The sequence below is a fragment of the Pagrus pagrus genome, assembly GCF_965226575.1.
Source record: "Pagrus pagrus genome assembly, chromosome: 15".
Lineage (NCBI taxonomy): Eukaryota > Metazoa > Chordata > Actinopteri > Spariformes > Sparidae > Pagrus > Pagrus pagrus.
Window position 1 is genome coordinate 7,612,512 of NC_140199.1, and position 18,878 is coordinate 7,631,389.

Below are 18,878 nucleotides of genomic sequence, written 5' to 3' on the forward strand. Positions count from 1 at the left end.
GAATCATCACGATTGTAATATGACTGACGGTGGACAAACGATGTATTTCGCATAAAATAATTAATTATATGACCCCACTGTAGCTAACGTTAGCCGCTACGTGAGTTGCACTTGAGACGTTCGGATTGACGATTAGCTAAAGTTAGCTGCTAAGAGCTAGCGTTTGTTTAAGCAAGTTGTAAAAGCTTCGCTGGTGTCTGGCAACACCTACCGGTGTTTTTCCACACATTTCCTGAATCCTCGAGAGACCTTTATAGCTTTGGAATAAAATAAAATCGGTGTACATCATGAAGCTACGTGTTTAACGTTATCTAACTTATGCTAGCTAAGTTCATTTCCCAAGTTGCTACTAAAATGGCTGCCGGAAGTGGGCAAATCTCATTACTATTAGGAAAATATGAGGGTTTAAACATATAAAATAAGAGTAAATAACAACATTATGGATAAAGAAATCTAGAAATATTAATATTGTAGCTGTATCATTGCATAGTTATAATCACATACACAGCAGTGCTTATTAGGGCAGCTCATCAACTGGGGGGTATCCCTGTCAGATGAATAAAGCACTGAGTTTTGACTTACCATTTAAACACACCTTGTGTCCCTCTTCTTGTGCCAATAACCCTCAATAATGGTTGATTTCCTCATAGGGTTTGGGTTAAACTTCATGAATTTCTACCTCTATCTTGCTGATGCAAAACAGGATGTGATTTTCTTTTGCTTTACGACTTTATTTCTGATCATGGTAGGTTATTTGTGGTGATCGGGCATAGACTTCCAGACGGGAATTTCTGATTTAATTTAATGGCCTGCAGAAGTGCTTACTCAGGCAATTTGGACTTACCATTAATAGACACTTACTGGCATTATATCTATTATATTCTTAGCTTATTCGTTTATCTTACACCTCTTTCTTCTTATACAGCTTACAGCCCAATTGGTGTTTGGTATTCTCCAACAGGTGTTGGAGGAAGTTTCTTTGGAAAGGATATATGGCTGCTCTCCTTGATGGGACTGATGAACAGTACACCATGTGGGTATGCCTCCAACAAATACATTGCCATGCCTGCTAAAAGTGGAGTCAAGACAGAACTGATTATCATTCAGAGAAGGTTCAGGCCTACATGACGTACAAACCAGTTTAGAGTTTAGAGAATGGCTTGTGGTTGAAATGAGTGGATGTTTGTGTTCTCGCTTCTTGTGCCAGAAAGTAATACTGACTAATAACCTTCAATAATGGTTGATTTCCTTATACGGTTTAGGTTAAACTTCATGGATTCTACCTCTATCTTGCTGATGCAAAACAGGATGTGATTTTCTTTTGCGCTACGACTTTATTTCTGGTAATAGTATGTTATCTGTGGTGATCGTGGGATAGACTCCCAGACGGTAATTTCTGATTTAATTTAATGGCCTGTAAGGGGGGTGGACTTCCTCCCTTTCATCGAGTGGCATTGTTTAATCCAGTGCACATTGCTCTTGTGAGCTTATAAAAGGGCTAAAATGTGTTTTTCATGGTTCTTTGTGTAGTTATTGTTTATCAGATGCCGTGCTGAAGACTAAATAAAGCTTGTCGTCAAAGCCATGTGGCGCACATGGAAAGGCAGACAATTCAATGTAGCAATGGTGGGGTATTATAACACTGTACAATGCATCCGTTTCGGTACATATGCCATCTGGTGAGCACATTTTTTTAATGAGAGCGGGGATGGGGAGTGGAAAACAACATTCATAACACTTAACAAAATTACTGCCAGTATTGCCTCCATCATAAATTCTGACAGCACTACATGAAAATATAAACAACTTACACCAACAGAATGTAATATCATTTGAAATATTAACCGTGATACATTTTTTATGGCTTCTGCTTTCATAAATGTTTATTTAGTTGTTATTGAGCACCGTAAATGTATGCATCGTTGATCGAATCAACAACCACCCTGAAAATGTTTTAACATCGCAGCTTTGACTACATTGAACAATGCTGAACATAAAACTCTCTAGAGGTTAGGGTTATTAGAAAATATAGGCTTTGTTTTTGGAATATAGAAAAGCATTTCCCTTCTCACATTATTGGTTTCTTTGTTTTGAGAGTTGTCTACTTTTTTGGTTTCATTTCCATATGCCTTGTCATGGCACTGACGTGAATTTTGGGAAATTGTGGTGATTACTGGCCCTCACAATGCTATTATCTGTTAATACATCTACTGTGGATGGTGTATCTGTCTGGCCAGGTATTGCTATGTGCAGTATGACAAAAGAATGAATAGAAATGGATCTTTATTTTTTATTTAGTCTTAATCAGTATGTATTTTATTGAGACTGACTGTACATGGCTCTTAATTGAATGTTCCCTTAATTATGTGACAAAATAGAGAACGTGTACTTACTGTTTACAGTAACTGCAATGTGAACAGTAAATTACCCCAAAAAATAAGTACAGAAAATAAGAGTAATTGCAAAACAAAACCCTGATGTAGCACTAAAGGGGATTGAATTAATCTTGCATGTTTGTGCAAGCTTGTTTTTATTTGGTAAGGAGGAAAACTGCAGTAAGTACATTTTAATGGTTACCCAAATAATTTATCTCTGTTTTGAAATGATCCATTAAGCTCCGTATATTCTGTATAAACCAAGGTCTGCCAGGAAGGACAATTCTACCCCCAGAATAATAAGCCCCCTCAATTGTGGAAATAATTTAATTTTGCAAGAATAATCAGTCATACTAATCTCCATGGTACGAACATAATTAAATTTGCCGGTCTCAAATTTGGAGTTGCCTCTTCAAGAAATCATGACCAATAAATATGTTTGTTTTACCTTGTCAGAAGTCCCTTGTGGGGATTGTTGATTAAAAGAAATCAGTAGAGACAATGTTTACATCCTTCTGTGCTCCTTAACCAAGGACTTAAATACTGTTGATGTGTTGGGACTCTGATCAATACAGACCTGAACATTAAGACTCTGCAATAGAAACACAGCATGCTTGATATTGAATCTGATATTGTAATAAGTATTTATTTATTTAATTTGAAGGCCAGGTGTGGTGTGTGAGCTACACCCTGTATGCTGGAGCAAATACAGGGCGAGCTATGAGCTCTGACTGCCACCTGCAGACAGGTGTGTGTAACTGCCGTCATAAATAAGTTTCAATTAAAACACAAAAACACGAGCAATGCTTCCCTGTCGTTTTATAAATATAATGTTGGAGCTAAGCTAATGACATTCAGCAGTCGTGCTTATTTGGGCTTTTGCGTGCGAGCATGCGCGCTGCGGGCAGTCTGCGTGCCCCTTTCACAGCCAATCACGCGCTAGATAAACACAATATTGCGTCATTGTTATTGTGGTAGTCGGGGCTCCAGCTGCTGACACAGATTTCGCCACCATTTCGCTTACATATTAGGCCTCTAAGACTGCGGACCCCCACAAGATTTCACCGCTACGATGTCTCTCCAGAAGGATAATTCATCGGACGAGAGTTTGCAAGGTAAAGTATACACGACAAAGCAGCCTGTAGCCTAGCTAACCAGTCAATGTTGATGCTAGCACTAGCTGAGTTTAGTAAACAGGAGGTACCTAACGTTAAATTAGCTAACATAGCCCTGAGCTGAACAGTCTAGATATTTAGCTAACTTGAGTGTTAAACCTTATGTTATCGATCTCTAAGACGAGGGCAGATCAACAGAGGACAGCTTGTTGACCTAGTTAGGTAATGGGGCTTATTTGCAACATTGCGAAATCCAAATGCCTTCAAGCCAAGGACAGGCTGTGTCTGTTAATTGTTCTTCTGTAAGTTACCCAACCCTTCAGCACAGTGGATCCCAGTGTGGTGAAGGGAAGTGATACTATACTGGATACGCATCAGGGTTCGTTAAACTGTGTGTAACAACTGTGTTGTTTGATTTCAAGGTTCCTGGGTGGAGCTGCATTTCAGTGGCACTGGCTCCCAAAGTACGAGCCATCACGGGAGCCAGGAGCAAATCCCCACGGCCATCCAGGAGGGTGACCTGGAGAAAATGCTGCTAGATGCACAGCACGAGTCAGGCCGCAGCAGCTCCAAAGGAAGCTCTCAGTGCAACAGGTCTGTGTGTGATGAACTAGGGAAGCAAAGTTTGTGTCCTCCTTATGTGTTGCAAGACGTGGTATTCCAAACATGTGTTTTAAGTGACCAGCGTTGTGTTGTTGTTGTCTTCACAACAGCCCACTTAGAGCACAGACCCCACTTCTTCTGTGGAGAGGCTCGGAGGGAAACAGCTCTCAGGTATATTTGTTGAAACCACTGACCTGTATTTAAATATTTGTACCAAATTCTCAAATGGTGTAGTTTTATTGAATACATTTGGACTTTTCCCCAGATAACGTCAATACACTGCTCAAAATTAGTCATCAAAACTAATTTTGATAAGTGTAGCTCAATAGAGGATATTCTTGTTATGTCAGAATAAGTGAAAGTCACAATGATTACAACTACTGAGTGTCAGAAAGATCAGAAACTTGCAGAATATTTAATATTTTTTCAGTCCTGCAATCTCAATGTTCAGCTTGAATGCTACAAAAAACGCATAAAAGATGTGAAAGAGCATATTGAATTTGTCTTACTTGACATTGCATGTCCTGCGATGTTAATTTTGTGCATGTGCACGTTACAATATCGATGCCTGAAACACGATATTGTAAAGCCCTAGTCCACATGACGTTTTACAGCATAGTCTTGTTTCTAAATATCAGTGATGTGATGGCTGAGTTGCTGCTGGATGTGTTCTTATCCACAATTATCAATTGTCTATTTTTAGTCAGATGAAGACTTCCAGGAAAGGAGACGAGAGGTAGAGAACCTGATGAAGAAAAATGCTGACTGGATCTGGGACTGGTCGAGTCGACCTGAGAACAGTCCACCAAAGTATGTAGCCACCACTAACTTTGTAATGTAAATTAAGTGGCGTTATCTTAGCAAACATTACCCTTCCCAGATTACACAAGATTGTGCTGTTACACAATCACAGACTTAATAGTTATTGACCATGAACTAGAGCCTGACTGATAATGGGGAGAAATAAATTCCAACATTGTTCTTTTGACCAATATACAAATATTGTTGCGATGAGCCTTCAAATATGGTTATTATATACTTGTGACAAAGATATGTAACCTTACTGTGTAACAATAAACAGAACAGTACTGTCTAAAATGACATCACTGAACTGAAATGGTAAACTTCATTAGGAATTTCATACATTTCAACATACACGCTGATATAGATATATCCTTCAGATGCCAATATCAGTCAACCTAAGTTTCGGTTTGGCTCTACTATGAACAACTTCCACATGTCATGACTACTAATAGGAAAAACTGTCATAATTTAAGGGATTGAAGAAGTAGCTGAGTGTAAATCTGTGTTAATCTCTTAAAAATATTAGCCTTAGTATATTTATTTAATGCCATGATTTGTAATTGTAATTCATAGAGTGAAAAAAGATAAAAAATGATGATGTCTGTGTGAGCAGATGTGTCAGTATGACATTCGACTGGCTCTCATTGATTTTAATGAATTCAAAACATTGAAAAATTAATGTGCTTCTCTGTAGGGAGTTCCTGCTGAAGTACCCTAAGCGCTCGACCTCTCTCAGCATTAGGAACACCAGCGTCATGAAGAAGGGAGGCGTCCTGTCTGCTGACTTTCTGAAGCTGTTCCTTCCCTCATTAATCATTTCTCACATACTTGCTGTCGGCCTAGGGTAAGCAACATCGTTCAGTCTCTAACTCTGGTCCTATTACAGTCTCTTAAAAACTAAAACTCTTAACGGGAACCTGTAGAAGCGATCGCAGAGGGATCCTAAAGAAGCATTTACCACATACAATTCATGTATATTCACATAATAATAATAATAATAATAATAATAATGGAAACCTTATTTTTTTTAGAGGATCACACATGAAAATATAGACCTGTTTACTAATGGTTCATGAACATCACTGATGCAAACAGACCTTTAATTGCTCCATCACAACATGAATAATTTAGTGGCTGTCTGGTGTTGGTGTACCTATTTAATCACCTGTCAATCAATTTGAGGCTGATAGATTCCAGTCTTGTGTTTTGTATTTTGGTGCTGGGACAACAATTGTATTTACATTTGCCATTTGCAAATGCTTCACCTTTCTCCCATGAATCCAGGAACATACGCAGGATAGAAGAGAAAACAATCACCAAAACAAAGAAAATCACCACAGAGACAACATTCACATGCTGATTGTTCAGAGTGATTGGATGAACAGTTAGATAGGTAGCCAATAGAAACCATAATGTTTCCTCGTGTTCAGTGTCTCTGATCTAGCTGGTAATGTAATATGTGATACTAATATAAGCAATACTTTGTTACCAGCCTGAGAGAATTTGTAATGAGCCCCTGTAGAACCAATCACAATGTTTGTTTACATTAGCTGCTGGGTAGAAAACCCCTGCATGGCACACTAGCTTAGATACAATTCAAAGTGTATCCATAATTGGTTGTTGCTTCAATATCTCATTAATTAACACTTTGACTAACATTAGATTGAAGACCTTGTTTACCTGTTGGGCCACAGACTAAAGAAAATGACAGCTGGAGTTGACCCAAAACTAGCAGTTAGTCTGAGATGTCTCTGTTGGGAAGATATCAAATACACTAGCAAAGCCTCTGTTGAGGCGTACATAGATTAACTTACTTTACGTTTGTGTTTCTCCCTCTTTAGGATATACATTGGGAAGCGTCTAACCACCCACAACACCTACTAAGAAGGGCGGTGGCGTGTTGTGACACCACGTCACCTTGACCCAACTATCTTGGCATGCCTTAAAATGGGACCACGTGACACGGTCCGATTTGACTGAGTGCCCCACCAGCGTGGAGAGTTGAGGATCTGTCATTGCTGTTTCATGGTGCACCATGCACCTGAACACAACACTGACCAATTCTCTCCTCCTTGCTGTAGTCCTGGCCTGGAGATGACTGTTTTGCTGCTTCCTGCTCCTTAAATCTGCACGTTAGGGAAATGATGTATGCTGTCAACATTGCCTTTTTCTTTCTGCAATGAGAAATCACTTTCGATTTAAAATTATTTACTGTCCTGCACCTTGTTTTTCAGATCAGTGATGGATGAATTGTTTTGACTTGTACTTTTATTTTGTCTAAGGGATCGTTAGCCTTGTATTTTAAGCGGTTGCATCCATTATTGATTGCTCTATTTATGCACTTGTAAATTGTGATTATAAGAAAATCGACTATCTTGCTGATGTGGTCCACTTTATTCACCCTACTCAAAATAAAAGTTGGAAAAACGTACATGGCTCTGATGGATTTATGTGTAGAAACATGGAGTTGACTACAAAGAAAAAGGAAGACATGCAGATGAACACAATTAAAATTTTATTGAACTTTGGTCAAAATAATAAACAAGTGAATACATTGCCACCATGTTAGGAATCAATGGACAAAGACAATGCATTATTATGTGTTTGTTTTAATGTAATCAGTATATGTTTTGTGTGTCGTGTAGTCAACCTTCATTTCTGCATTCACAACTACGGAGATAAGATCCACATTTGCAATAACGCGGTTCAAATTTGGGTGACATCCCTAATAAATGAATAAGGGCACATGTATGAGGCCTGTCTGAATTTCCTACTTATTACATGATTCGGAGGCACTCTATCACATAAACTGTACGATGTGCAATTTTCCTCCTTTGTGTTTTCATAGACAGCCACATATAGCAGCAGTATATGAGGACATAACTCTATAAAATAGGATTTACAAATAATGCACATGAGGTTTGTAAAACGTTTGGGGACATAACTTGTAGCTGTCACTGATAGAAGTAGGTATTAAGGCTGCAGATTCCCTTTGTCCTGGGCCCCATCTTGTGCCATGTAGTTTCCAGCCTGCATCCTAAAACATGGTCAAAAACTTCGAAATTAATCTCTTGACACAAACACATCATCGGTTGTCTCCAACAGTGGTTCTGAAACCGGTAGCCCCGAATAGTATTTCCATAACAAGTTTGCTTGAGATCTGCTCAAAGACAGTGGTGTGACTGGACATTTTTCCACCTCTCTACAACATAAAAACATGCAAAGCAATAAACATGTTTTAATACATACTTCTAAATTTAAAAACACATCTGTAGTTTTAGTTTCTTTTATTATGTGGATGACAAGGTGTACTTGAGTAGATACAGTCAGTGAAATTATGTCACCGTATTGACTGGGGTAAAGTAAGAGGAGGGGAGGGGGAGAAAAGAAACAGGTCCACTTTCCAAATTCATGGCCTCTTCCACCAGTAGTTTGGCCTGAATACATGGCCAATGGGGGAATGTTACAGTTAGGCTTATTGGCCATTAATCCGTGCTTCAGAGGGCCCAAAATCTTTGAGATGATGTTACAACTTTGACAAGACGTCATTTTAAGGGCTTCCAAGAGTTCTGTCGTTAAATCATGAAATGAAGGCTTAAAATGTCAACACAAACACCAACGTTCAAGAGTTTGACCTCTAGGGAGTGCCATTCCATCAATAAGACCCGAATTGGGCTTTCTGGGTCAGGGGGGCATGTTGATTGCCCTGGTGCCAAAGGCAAAAACAACCTAAGCTCAGACTCAAAATAAAACAGGCCTATAGATCAACCTCCTGTGGCAAAAAAAGTAGACACGTGCTTTCGAATTCTTCACCAGGAGGACAACGAGGCTGTTTCTTCTTATACAGATAGACAAGTAGTAGGCTTAACTACACAGGTACGGTAAAAGCCCTATCCTCTGGAGCCCCAAATCTTCTAGTTGATTTTGTCCTGGAAAATGTACAAGTTGTTGGTGGCTGCCACAGCTATCACGTTATCTTTGGGGTGCCAGGCAGTGTGGAGGATCTTCTTGTTGAAGTCCAGGCTGTCCACGCTGATCTCATCCTTCTTCCTCTTGCCGCCGGTGGACACTTTGCGTGGTTTGAGCGTAGCCCGTGGTTTGCTGCTCTCCCGGGACGCCTCCAGTGTGATGTCCCGCCTGGTGTTGCGGTCGAACATTCGGAAGAAGTTGTTGTAGGAGCCGGTCATGATGGCACTGGCGGAGAGAGAAAATTCAAATTGTTGTCTACGTTCGCTTCAGGAAAAAACACGATGTCACCAGTGAAACGCTATCACGTGCAAGAATAGAGCAACGTACCTGTCACTGCCATTCCAGCAGCACTCGAACTTGTCAAAGATGCAGTCGTTTTCATACAAGGAGCAGAGTTTACTGCGAAGGTATTCATGGACCTGAAACAAGACATGTCACTTAGACTCAATATTCACTGCCTTCATCTGTGTGGACATCACTGAAGTGTAAAAAGCAGCTTCATCCAGCTAAAGTACTGTGTGGTGAGTGCAGATTGTGTAGCTAATCAGTCCGACTGTGAGGCTACTATTTTTGTGAGCCACAAGGAGACTGCAAGCCTTTCGATGAAAGGATCATATTCTTTGTACTTGTGTACAATCTTCACACCTTTATATAACCATTACTAGCTTTAAGAAAAAAAATGAAATGTCTTGTTATATTTTTGGGGGGAAGTTCTGATGTATTGTGGAAATGAAACCGTTTGAAGCGTCGATCCCTTGATCACAGAAAGCCTTCCTGTCTATATAAAATGCACAATACTTGATGTAAGGCTGCTACTAAAACGCTGTATGGCTTATTGTCTTCTCTCATGTCAGTTATTTTTGAAGCCGTTAGATAAGTATGTTCATGCACCTGATACGTCTCCACTGGCCTGTTCTCCATGTTGAGGTCCCAAACTTTGACGGAGAGGTAGTCACGTGTCATCATATAGCGTCCGCTGTGACTGAACTTCACGTCCGAGATGGAGGAGATGATCTCAGAGAAGAAGGATCGGCTGCTTGGATCCTCAGGCTCCTCGAAGACTGAAACAAAAAAGAGAAATCGTCACTATCCACTATCTCTATCGGTTTAAGCGAGTGAAGCGACACATTCAGGCTGAACAATTCATCGAAATGTTTTCGTAACAGGACGCACTGTGATGCTACAGATGCCTACAAATCCTGTTCTCCAGATGTAAGGGAACATGCTTGTTTGGTACAAAACCCCCCGCAGTAATCCCATCATCACCAACACCTCCGTCAACAAGGTTATGTTTTCACCTGTATCTGTTGGTTGGTTGGTTGGTAGGCAGGATTAGACAAAAACCACTGAACCGATTTCCATTGATGGGCTTGGCCCAAAATAGACCCCATTAACTTTTGGTGTGGATCCAGTTAAAGGATTGAACCCAGCATTTATTTTCCCCTCACTTTCTTTAACATTACAAGGTTTTTTGTCTTTTTGTCAGATAATAATTCATGGATTTTCATCTTGATGTTGAAAAATCTGCCGTATTTAGGTGGCTGGTATTATTTTGTTTTTATTTGGGCAGAGGTATGCAATCTACTGAGTGCTAATCTAGTTTTATAAACATATATTTTCTTCCTTTTTGTAACTAACACGTCACTAACATTGTGACTCAATCGCAATATGATTTTCTTTTAGCATATCATTTAACCCTACAACACATACATCTTCTGTAACATGTAATCATTTCAAGAATACATAATCTATAACACATCACATAAAACACCCTTAGTCTTATCTATTAATTGCAATATACAAAATGAGGACAAGCAGGAAATCTAAATATCCCATAAATTGCTGCTAATTTAATAAATTCTCAAGCACGTTTACACTGATAGACTAATCAACTAAAGATTCAAGCACTACAATGGAGGTACTTACACTTCGAGTGCCTGTCGCAGAGCGCTGCTGCTCGCATGTCACACAGGCGGATGGTGCCTTTGCTACTGCTGTACACAAATACATTGCATTGGTGTGGATGGCACTCAGCAGCTGTGATTACTTCTGTCAGTTCCTCCATGTTGGCGGGCTTGATGTCTACAATATCTGGGAACACACTGTTAAAGGAACTAGCAGTCTTACGTTTCATGATCACACAATGCAGAATCTGCTCGTCTATGAAGCACGTATTCTCATACTGGTTCTCTGATGAGGAAAAAGGATACTAAAACTTCTGTCTGTGATTTCCAAGTGCCATAGATTTATTCTTAGGTCATCTGCGGAGAGGTACGTTTCATGATCACTATTTACAGAAATGGAATTAATGTGATAGGTGTGCGCATTTGCAAAGATCCTCCGTGGGCTTGCTTCTACCATGAGATCCATTGGCATCAGTACTGGTACCTGAAACACAACACATGCGCTTTTAGATGAGATTTTTTTAAAAGCCGCGTCCGAAAAAATGAGACGGGTCCGACGTGCGACTGAACAAACCCGTAAAGAGGTGATTCTAAAGGGGTCTCTGAGTCGTCCGTCTTCATCTTTCAGGTTGTAGCCTTCCGCTCGTTTATCTCTTTCACTTATTTTCCACAATTTGATAGTTTTATCTGATGAAAGCAGACAACAGAAAGTCGTTTAAGTTTGGTCTGAAATTCTTAAATCACAAAAATAATCAAAATAGAAAAGACAGTAAACCCATTACCGTTTGTCGAAAGTAGAAAGTGAGCAGCATTTTGTTGGGGTAGCCATCTTATTTTATTAATTTTTTCTTCGATTTCTAAACTTTTCAAATAGTCAAATTCTGGCTCGTGACTCTGAAAAGTGCTATAGACGTTGTACTCCCCGCGCAGGTGTGGACGATTCTTAGACTGGAAAACAAATATTGCAGAAACACAAGTTACAAGATACATACGTTCAGTCATTGCAACGTAAAACTGTCGATGAGGATGCTCGTCTGACGTGTGATAGGACTCTTACCTCCTGTTCATGTTGAAATATCACTACTCTGCCTCCTTTATCTCCAGTTGCGAGCAATTCTCCAGAATAGTTGAACTCAACTGTTGAGATTATGTCAGCTGAAAGTGGACATAAATCAGAGTGAATCAGACTCAGTGGCTCAGCTTTCCGGATGATACTTCTGTTGACAGCTAGGACTGAAGACTGCAGTCTGCTGCTCGTGTCATTTTTCTGAAATAAAGCAGCAGGCACACTTGACAGCCAGACACGCACAACACGTACACCCATTCATGTATGAATGAATGAAAACAAGCATGATGTCACTCGACAATTTATGGACGCAGCACATTGACGTCATGGACACGGTCGCTCCCCTTTAATAGCTTAGCCACCAGCTAGCACACAGCTAGCTAGCGACATACAGTCATTCACACAGGAAAGGGCGTTCGTGCAAGTGATCCACACACCAACTCGCATCGGGCACGACAGCTGTGTTGTATTAAAGCCCGTCCGTCCATCTAGCTATCGTGCATCTCACGTGAAGCCCCCTGAGCATCATCATCATCAGACCATCCAGCTAGCTACACCACCGTTTTAGCTTAGCCGCCAAGCTAACGTTAGCTACATACCTTCCGCAACATCTTCATCTATCGCTCCTTTCACTTGAGAGAAACACCACTGAAAATCATTTCCTCCTGCAACTCCTGTGGAAAGAGCACAGCGTTAGTTGGCATCTGCGTCGCGTTTCGCCTGCAGATAAAATGACCCGACAGTGACACAGTTTTGACAACTAGCAACTTTAGCTCGCCAGCCGCTAACGTTGGCTACTAGCTAACTTGCAGATTCAGGGCCATCACACACACCAAGTGAGGTGGGTCCTTTTCCTGCCTTCAAAAGTAGCTTACCCGCCATTGCTTCATGTAGCAGCTCTTGCTGTACACGGCTTCCAAGACCTAATCAACCAATGCGGCTTGCTCGGGGAAATAGATAGCATCCACAATCAGTGTGAAGACTCGGGTCCAGATCTGTCAAGACCACGGAAATTATCCGTGATTTTTTTTTTTTTTTTCTCTTCCAAAATGGCGCACAGTACATGGAGAAATGACGTCATGCACACATGCCACATCCTGGCTCCATCCATCCCTCCTGAGCATCATATTATTAGATGTGCTTTTAGTCTTTATTTTCCACGCCATCAGCTGTATTTCATTAGATTGCACGTTATTAACACGTGCTTATTGAGCCCAAAGCCAGATCAGCTGTCCTCTGATGGGGTTGGACAAATGTAATGTGCACATCTGGATGGAGGTATGTCTGATTAAAGTTGGGAGCACATGCAATCAAATAAACACAAACTAGCCGGCATAACAGCATAAATGTTATTTGTTTTCATAGGCCAGGTATATTTTTCATAAATGTGATTTGCTTATTATTAGTAAATGCTGAAGTTCTCGCAGAGACACAAGTAAAACACATCTTCTGTGTGCTAATCACACACTATTCATGATGAAACTTTTTAATGGGCTCGGTTGTTGGTGGTTAGATGTGAACTGTGTCCTCACTCAGGATTGTATGACACCTTACATGTACCCCGGCTTGTTATTGTGTGGTCAGTGGGTGACATCTAGTGGGGAAACGATGAAACTCCAGTTGATTTTCGGTGGCTATTGTACTTCTCAGTCCCTTTTCCAAAGACACTAACAGAGGCATTGTGTATGTTTTTTAATCTGATACAGCTTGGTCTGCAATACCTGAAGCATCAAGTCAAGTCAATCAAGTCAACCTAAAATAAACACAAGTTAAAATGGGTCACTTTTGTTTCAGAGTTATCATTTTTGGCCAAATCATTTGCTGAAAAGTCCCTTGACTCTTAAAGGTTTGACTTCAGCACGTTATTCCTGTAACCCTGTAGGCTGTACATCTGCCATATAGATGTCATGTACATACAAGAAGCTTTTACAGTGGTTAAGGGAAATCTATCTGTAGACGACAGGATGAATAATATAAAAAAAAAAAGGAAATCAATGCTTATTTTGGTCGATTCCACCTGTTAACCCAGCACTTTCATGGTATACTGTCAGTCACTGTGCATCGCTTCTTCTTCAAACGGTGGATATCACATCAGGGAACAAACTTTTCACATTCTGCTCACAACCCGTCAAAAAGTACGCCACGAACATCCCTTTCATTGTGAGCACGCGCTCAAAATCACGGTGCAAAAAAAACATATATGTACAAAAATAGATATTAGAGCTGCGTTAGTTGTTTTTTTAGTCGTATGCTTATTTTTCTGTAAACAGCGCTCTCTGAAGGGTTGGGGTTGTCAAGAACTGGGAGGAGAAGGATAGCCCATAGGGGCTGAATGTGCAATAAAAAAAAAGTCACATTCGAAAAACAAAAATGGCAAATGCTGATGAAGTGTGAGAATATGTAATATCTGGGCCACATTTCAGCGCATAAAATAGAATAAACAGAGATATGTTCTTTTCGGTGCACCAGTTGAGATAAACACGCGTCTAAAGTAATACTAATTTTGCTGAAATGTGAAATAAGATACTTTGTTTGCTAAGTTGCTAATATATTCTCCTTTCACTTTGTTTTTTAAAATAGCACAGTGCCCCACAAGTGATCATTAAAAAATAAAGATTATTTTTAACCAAATATTACAGCGTGTCATCCACACCGACGTTAAATAACTGCTACACGGCGTCGCTATTGTCTTTGAAACTTTTTGTTTACTGCCTCTGCAGGTTGTCCTGAGGTGGCAAGTGAATTAATAGGGATGCACCAAGAAAGACCTGGACCAAATCTCACCAAAACCTTCTGCTCGGTTTCTCCCAAGCTCCACATCCCGCTCATCACTCTCACAGCGTCCCTTAGGGAGAAGCAGAGCAGAGGCCTGGAGGTTAGTAAGCTCACATCTACTGTATAGTTGGAGGACCAACTTGTACCTATAGTGTGCGAGTTGGATGGTCTGAGACTGTCTTTATAGATATGAAAGAGCACGCTTAGAAACATGAAATAGAATGTGACATCATAAAACCTCACAAAACATTTTAATTTGCGTATAAATTAAACATTTGACAGATGTTCTCTAAAACACTGCTGAACAGTGTTGTCGAACCGCAGCGTCTGACAGCTACTTGCGTATCGATCCCATTCGTTGCAGACGTGGGGATGTTCGCTTTAAATTAAAAATAGATGGTTCGCCAGTGTTTTTTTGTAAAAGCATCATTATTTTAAGAAACCACTTGAACCTCTAAAACATCCCTGACTTCTCCACGAGGAGCCCTGTGTAGTTCCACACCGCACCAAATGAGTTTGTAGCGGTTTCCCCTTCTGCTTCTGGCTGAAATGATGTAGCTGTCTGATGAGGTAGTGTCGATATTATCTGTTGAATACGAACACCTCTCCATTAGAAAGCATGCAGCAGTGTGGGTACAGGCGCTATACTAATGGCCAGGTGTGAATAAAGGATACTAAACACTGCTTTTGCCTTCTAATAATTGAAAGAAGTGTTTTTGAATTTTAATTGTATTTTATTTGCATTCTCAAATGTCCATTCTTCTTTATATTACACGTGAAAAGTGAAAATAATTGCAGCCTTGACTAATCCTGCCCTATTAAAAAGATACGAAACTGTTTGTACTCAGCATCACAGTGTGGAGCAGAAACATTTGACTCGAGCCCAATTTGTGATTTAATAAACCATACAGCTTAATTGTTGTGTACATGAGATTTTTCCCATTTTTACAAGTTCAGTGTTGTGGCTGTGACTGTGTGTGCGAGCGCCGGCGTGTGTGTGTGCTGCCGTGCCGTAGCTTCATCAGGTATAAGGAGAGGTGTTGACTTTATTCCGAGCCTCCAGTAACACCACTGACTCTGATAGTTCCCCATCCCTGTGGGAATTCATTATAAGACAGCTAGAGGCTGCTTGTGGATGGTTACTGTGCTGCCCGTATGTTAACTTGTCGCTATCGCGCAAGGCAAACATGTGGTGCAGCTGCTTTCTCTGGCTGTGGGCAACCTGGAGAGATTGATTGGTGAGCCTTCTGTTTTATCCAGGATCAGGGCCACATTCAGTAGACATGGTGCCTCCGGAGAAGCAGCCATTTTCCCCAGAAAATATGGCTCATTACCAGCACAGACAAAATGAAGGTATATTGACTTTTTAACATCTTACAGCACACCTATTTCTGAGCCGTTTAACAACACACATTTGTTATCCTGGAAATCTTTACTTCATTTTATTCACATGTAACCGAAAAAAGAAACAGCCGTGATTTTAACGTGAGCTCATCGCGTTCGAGCCTCCTTTGACCCGATCAAACGCTGCCGCCGTCCTCGTCTGATTTAGTTTGAATTTACACACGGAGGCACGCACGTGAAATACCCATACACATGCTTTTTGCAATCCCGCACGCACACACAAACACACAAACGTACCCTTCCCCCCACATTTGGTCCATCAGACAGTTTTTAACACAAACCATTGGCCAGTGGATGTGTCTGCTCTGCTCTGGGGCATAAGCTCTGTCCAGACCCTCAGTCTTAACTCTCTCTCTCTCTCACACACACACACACACTCATACACACAAACAGGAAAGACAAACACAATCAATTATTCAAGACTCTTGTTTTGGCTCATGTGTTTTTTTTCTCTTATTATTTCTGTTCTGTTGTTTCTATAGCATCCTCTGGCAACCTAACAGCCAGGAGGCCCCGATGAGTGAGATATGAGGCCTGATGACTTGAGGTCTGTGTATGTCTTTGTAATTTAGATGGCAGAGTATAATTTGCATGCGGAGCCTTCAACAGAGTCTCATTGTCTGAAGGAGATTATCCTTGCGGCTTTCCACAACTGAGGGTTGTCAAAGACCTGGCTTGGAAGACAAACCTTTGTCTCCGTGTTTATTTCCCCCATGAGTGGAAATTTTCACTGTGGTCACTGAGGGTAGTTAAACCTCACAATGAAGCACGAGAGCGACCGGAGTAAGTAGTACACTGTCCTTTACTTGTGTTGTTATTCCCGTGCCTCTCCTGTAAGGCTCTATATGTGTAAGATGCATGCATGCAGTGTGCATTTTGCACACAGTGACTGTCATTCTTCAGTGTGCAAATGTGTGCACTAGATGGCACTATGGCACTTATTATTCAACGCCAATTGATAATTTCCATGTTGGAGGATAAGTGTGTGCTGCTGACACAAGTGATGATCACAAACTGCTTGTTTTCCCCGAGCTGGTGTTGATATCATCACGACGAGCTCCACATCCACTCACATTTATTAATTAACTGCTTTGACCTTTAGGCACAAAGCAGTTGTTTTTTATTTAAATGCCAAAGTTTGAAGTGAAATATATCTCTCTCAAAAAAAACTGAACTGGAGTGCAAGAGTTGGCAGTTACCTGCAAGTCCACTCGTAACTTGACAGATACAAGATTTTTTTTTTTAAAGGCTCAAGTGAACATCAAACAAAATACACTCCCCCGAATCAAGAGGGAAAAAAAATCACATTGAGGGGATATATTAGATGTGAATCCTTGCTGCAATGATGTCCTTGTAACAGATCATATTGTAAATAAGATGGGTTAAATTGCACTTGTAGCTTTCCTCCAAACAGTCGGGGCTATTCTCCCGGGGCGACAAGAGAGTGCTGCAGACTCTTCCTCTAATAACGCAAGACAATGAGATCCCAGCTCATAACATAGGCCTCCACTATATAGAACAAGTATTGGGGGCTTAGCAGCTAATAAAGTGGCAAGTCTTCAAATCCATGTCAGAAGAGCAGAGTGCCACAGGGACCTTTCATAACACTTGTATGTGCAGGTTCAACTGCAGTGTAAAGGTTACACATCCACATTGCACTGATCTAACCTGATGAGTTGCCTTAAGCCCCACAAATTTCAAGGCTGTGTTTCTTATTTAAAGAAGCAGAGGTGAATAATTCTGTCGCTCTCTGAAAGATGACAGACAAAGACAAGCGAGTGTGGATTGAATGTTAAAAAATCTCCCGCGCGTCGTCTTCTCTGCGAAGCAGTGACAAAATTCAGATCTCATTTGTTAAATTCAATTACATTTTGATTTTGTTTTATGTCTCATATGCTTGTTCGGCCACATGTTTTCCGAGCGGCGTGATTTTATGTTTCGAAATGAGCAAAAATTATAACACACATCAATTTTGTTAATTGAATCACGCTGCCCTTTGAGTTCACAAAACACAGTCTAGGTAATTAGCCTTGATTGCCTGGTCTGTCTCTCAAAAATGGTCTCTCTCGCTTTCTCTCTAGTGAACCTGTCCTTCACTCGAGCACAGACACTCCTCCAGCATTTCCACCCACTTTGTTTGTGAGTCTTTGATCCACAGTATTCCAGTTAAAGTTACACCCATGTGCTGCAAGTTGAAACTTTCAGCATTGTTGCTCAGGGGAACCTTATACCCGTGGCGCCTTCTGCTTTTGTCCTTCCCTTTAGCAACAGAACTCTCCTATGGTCCCGGACAAAAGACTACTCACGACACCATTTTATGATCTCTGTGATGATACCGTTTCCTTCTCCTTGCTCGCATGTTACCTCGGTCTGCTCGTCTAATCCGAAAATGTTGTAAATGTGAGGAAGAGGAAAAAAAAATCTTCCCTCGGGACAATTGTTGATCTGGAGTAAAAGATGGTGACGTTGGGAGGGATTTTAACAGCGAAGGAGAAAAACAATTTAAATAAATGTTTTCTTTTCTATATGGTTCACAAAAAATACCAGCACATAAAATTGTAAGAACAGATGCCAGGAAGTTATTAATTGAACCATAAAGCCAAAAACTCTAATTTCTTTTTTTTTTTTTTTTTCAATTAAATTGATGTGCACTACCAGCTAGACTACACTCATAATGCTCATTGTGTGCAGTGGATGATTGTGTTTGTGCACACGTATACATAGCCCGCATATAAATTTGCATGTGCGTTAGTATGTGTGCTCGAATTACATGTGCATGTTGAGCTAATTGAAGCACGAATCAGAAGCGTTTCCTACAACAACAATATAATCTGGTGTATAAAACACTTAAAGGCAGGAAGAA

General features: G+C 40.6%; 3 protein-coding genes across 7 annotated transcripts in view; 2 read left to right on the plus strand and 1 right to left on the minus strand.

Moving 5' to 3' along the window:
* Positions 1-18,878, plus strand: part of LOC311270590 (transcription factor COE3) — a 94,804-nt gene that overhangs the window by 258 nt on the left and 75,668 nt on the right. Inside the window, exons 1-3 of one of the 5 annotated variants that reach the window (XM_084375550.1) lie at positions 14,646-14,711; positions 15,872-15,964; positions 16,498-16,562. Coding sequence is in view for 3 of the 5 variants with exons in the window: in XM_084375555.1 (XP_084231681.1) it covers positions 1,009-1,033; positions 14,557-14,711 (180 nt within the window). In the remaining 2 variants the exon portion in view is untranslated. Of the gene's footprint in view, positions 1-925; positions 1,034-14,556; positions 14,712-15,871; positions 15,965-16,497; positions 16,563-18,878 lie in introns of those variants that run through there. The other 4 variants (XM_084375555.1, XM_084375556.1, XM_084375557.1 and 1 more) reach the window with 4 other exon arrangements.
* Positions 3,333-7,328, plus strand: LOC311270595 (BCL2/adenovirus E1B 19 kDa protein-interacting protein 3-like). Its single transcript, XM_084375563.1, has 6 exons — positions 3,333-3,490; positions 3,913-4,084; positions 4,204-4,264; positions 4,797-4,903; positions 5,592-5,741; positions 6,739-7,328. Exons 1-6 carry the CDS (start codon positions 3,448-3,450, stop codon positions 6,779-6,781), a joined length of 576 nt encoding a protein of 191 aa, XP_084231689.1. The 5' UTR covers positions 3,333-3,447; the 3' UTR covers positions 6,782-7,328.
* On the minus strand, positions 7,396-12,876 carry LOC311270592 (serine/threonine-protein phosphatase 2A 55 kDa regulatory subunit B delta isoform). Its single transcript, XM_084375559.1, has 10 exons — positions 12,712-12,876; positions 12,436-12,510; positions 11,828-11,925; positions 11,553-11,718; positions 11,345-11,457; positions 11,077-11,254; positions 10,793-10,957; positions 9,758-9,927; positions 9,194-9,285; positions 7,396-9,091 (listed from the first exon to the last, which is right to left on the minus strand). The coding sequence occupies exons 1-10, from the start codon at positions 12,716-12,718 to the stop codon at positions 8,812-8,814; spliced, it is 1,344 nt and encodes a 447-aa protein (XP_084231685.1). The 5' UTR covers positions 12,719-12,876; the 3' UTR covers positions 7,396-8,811.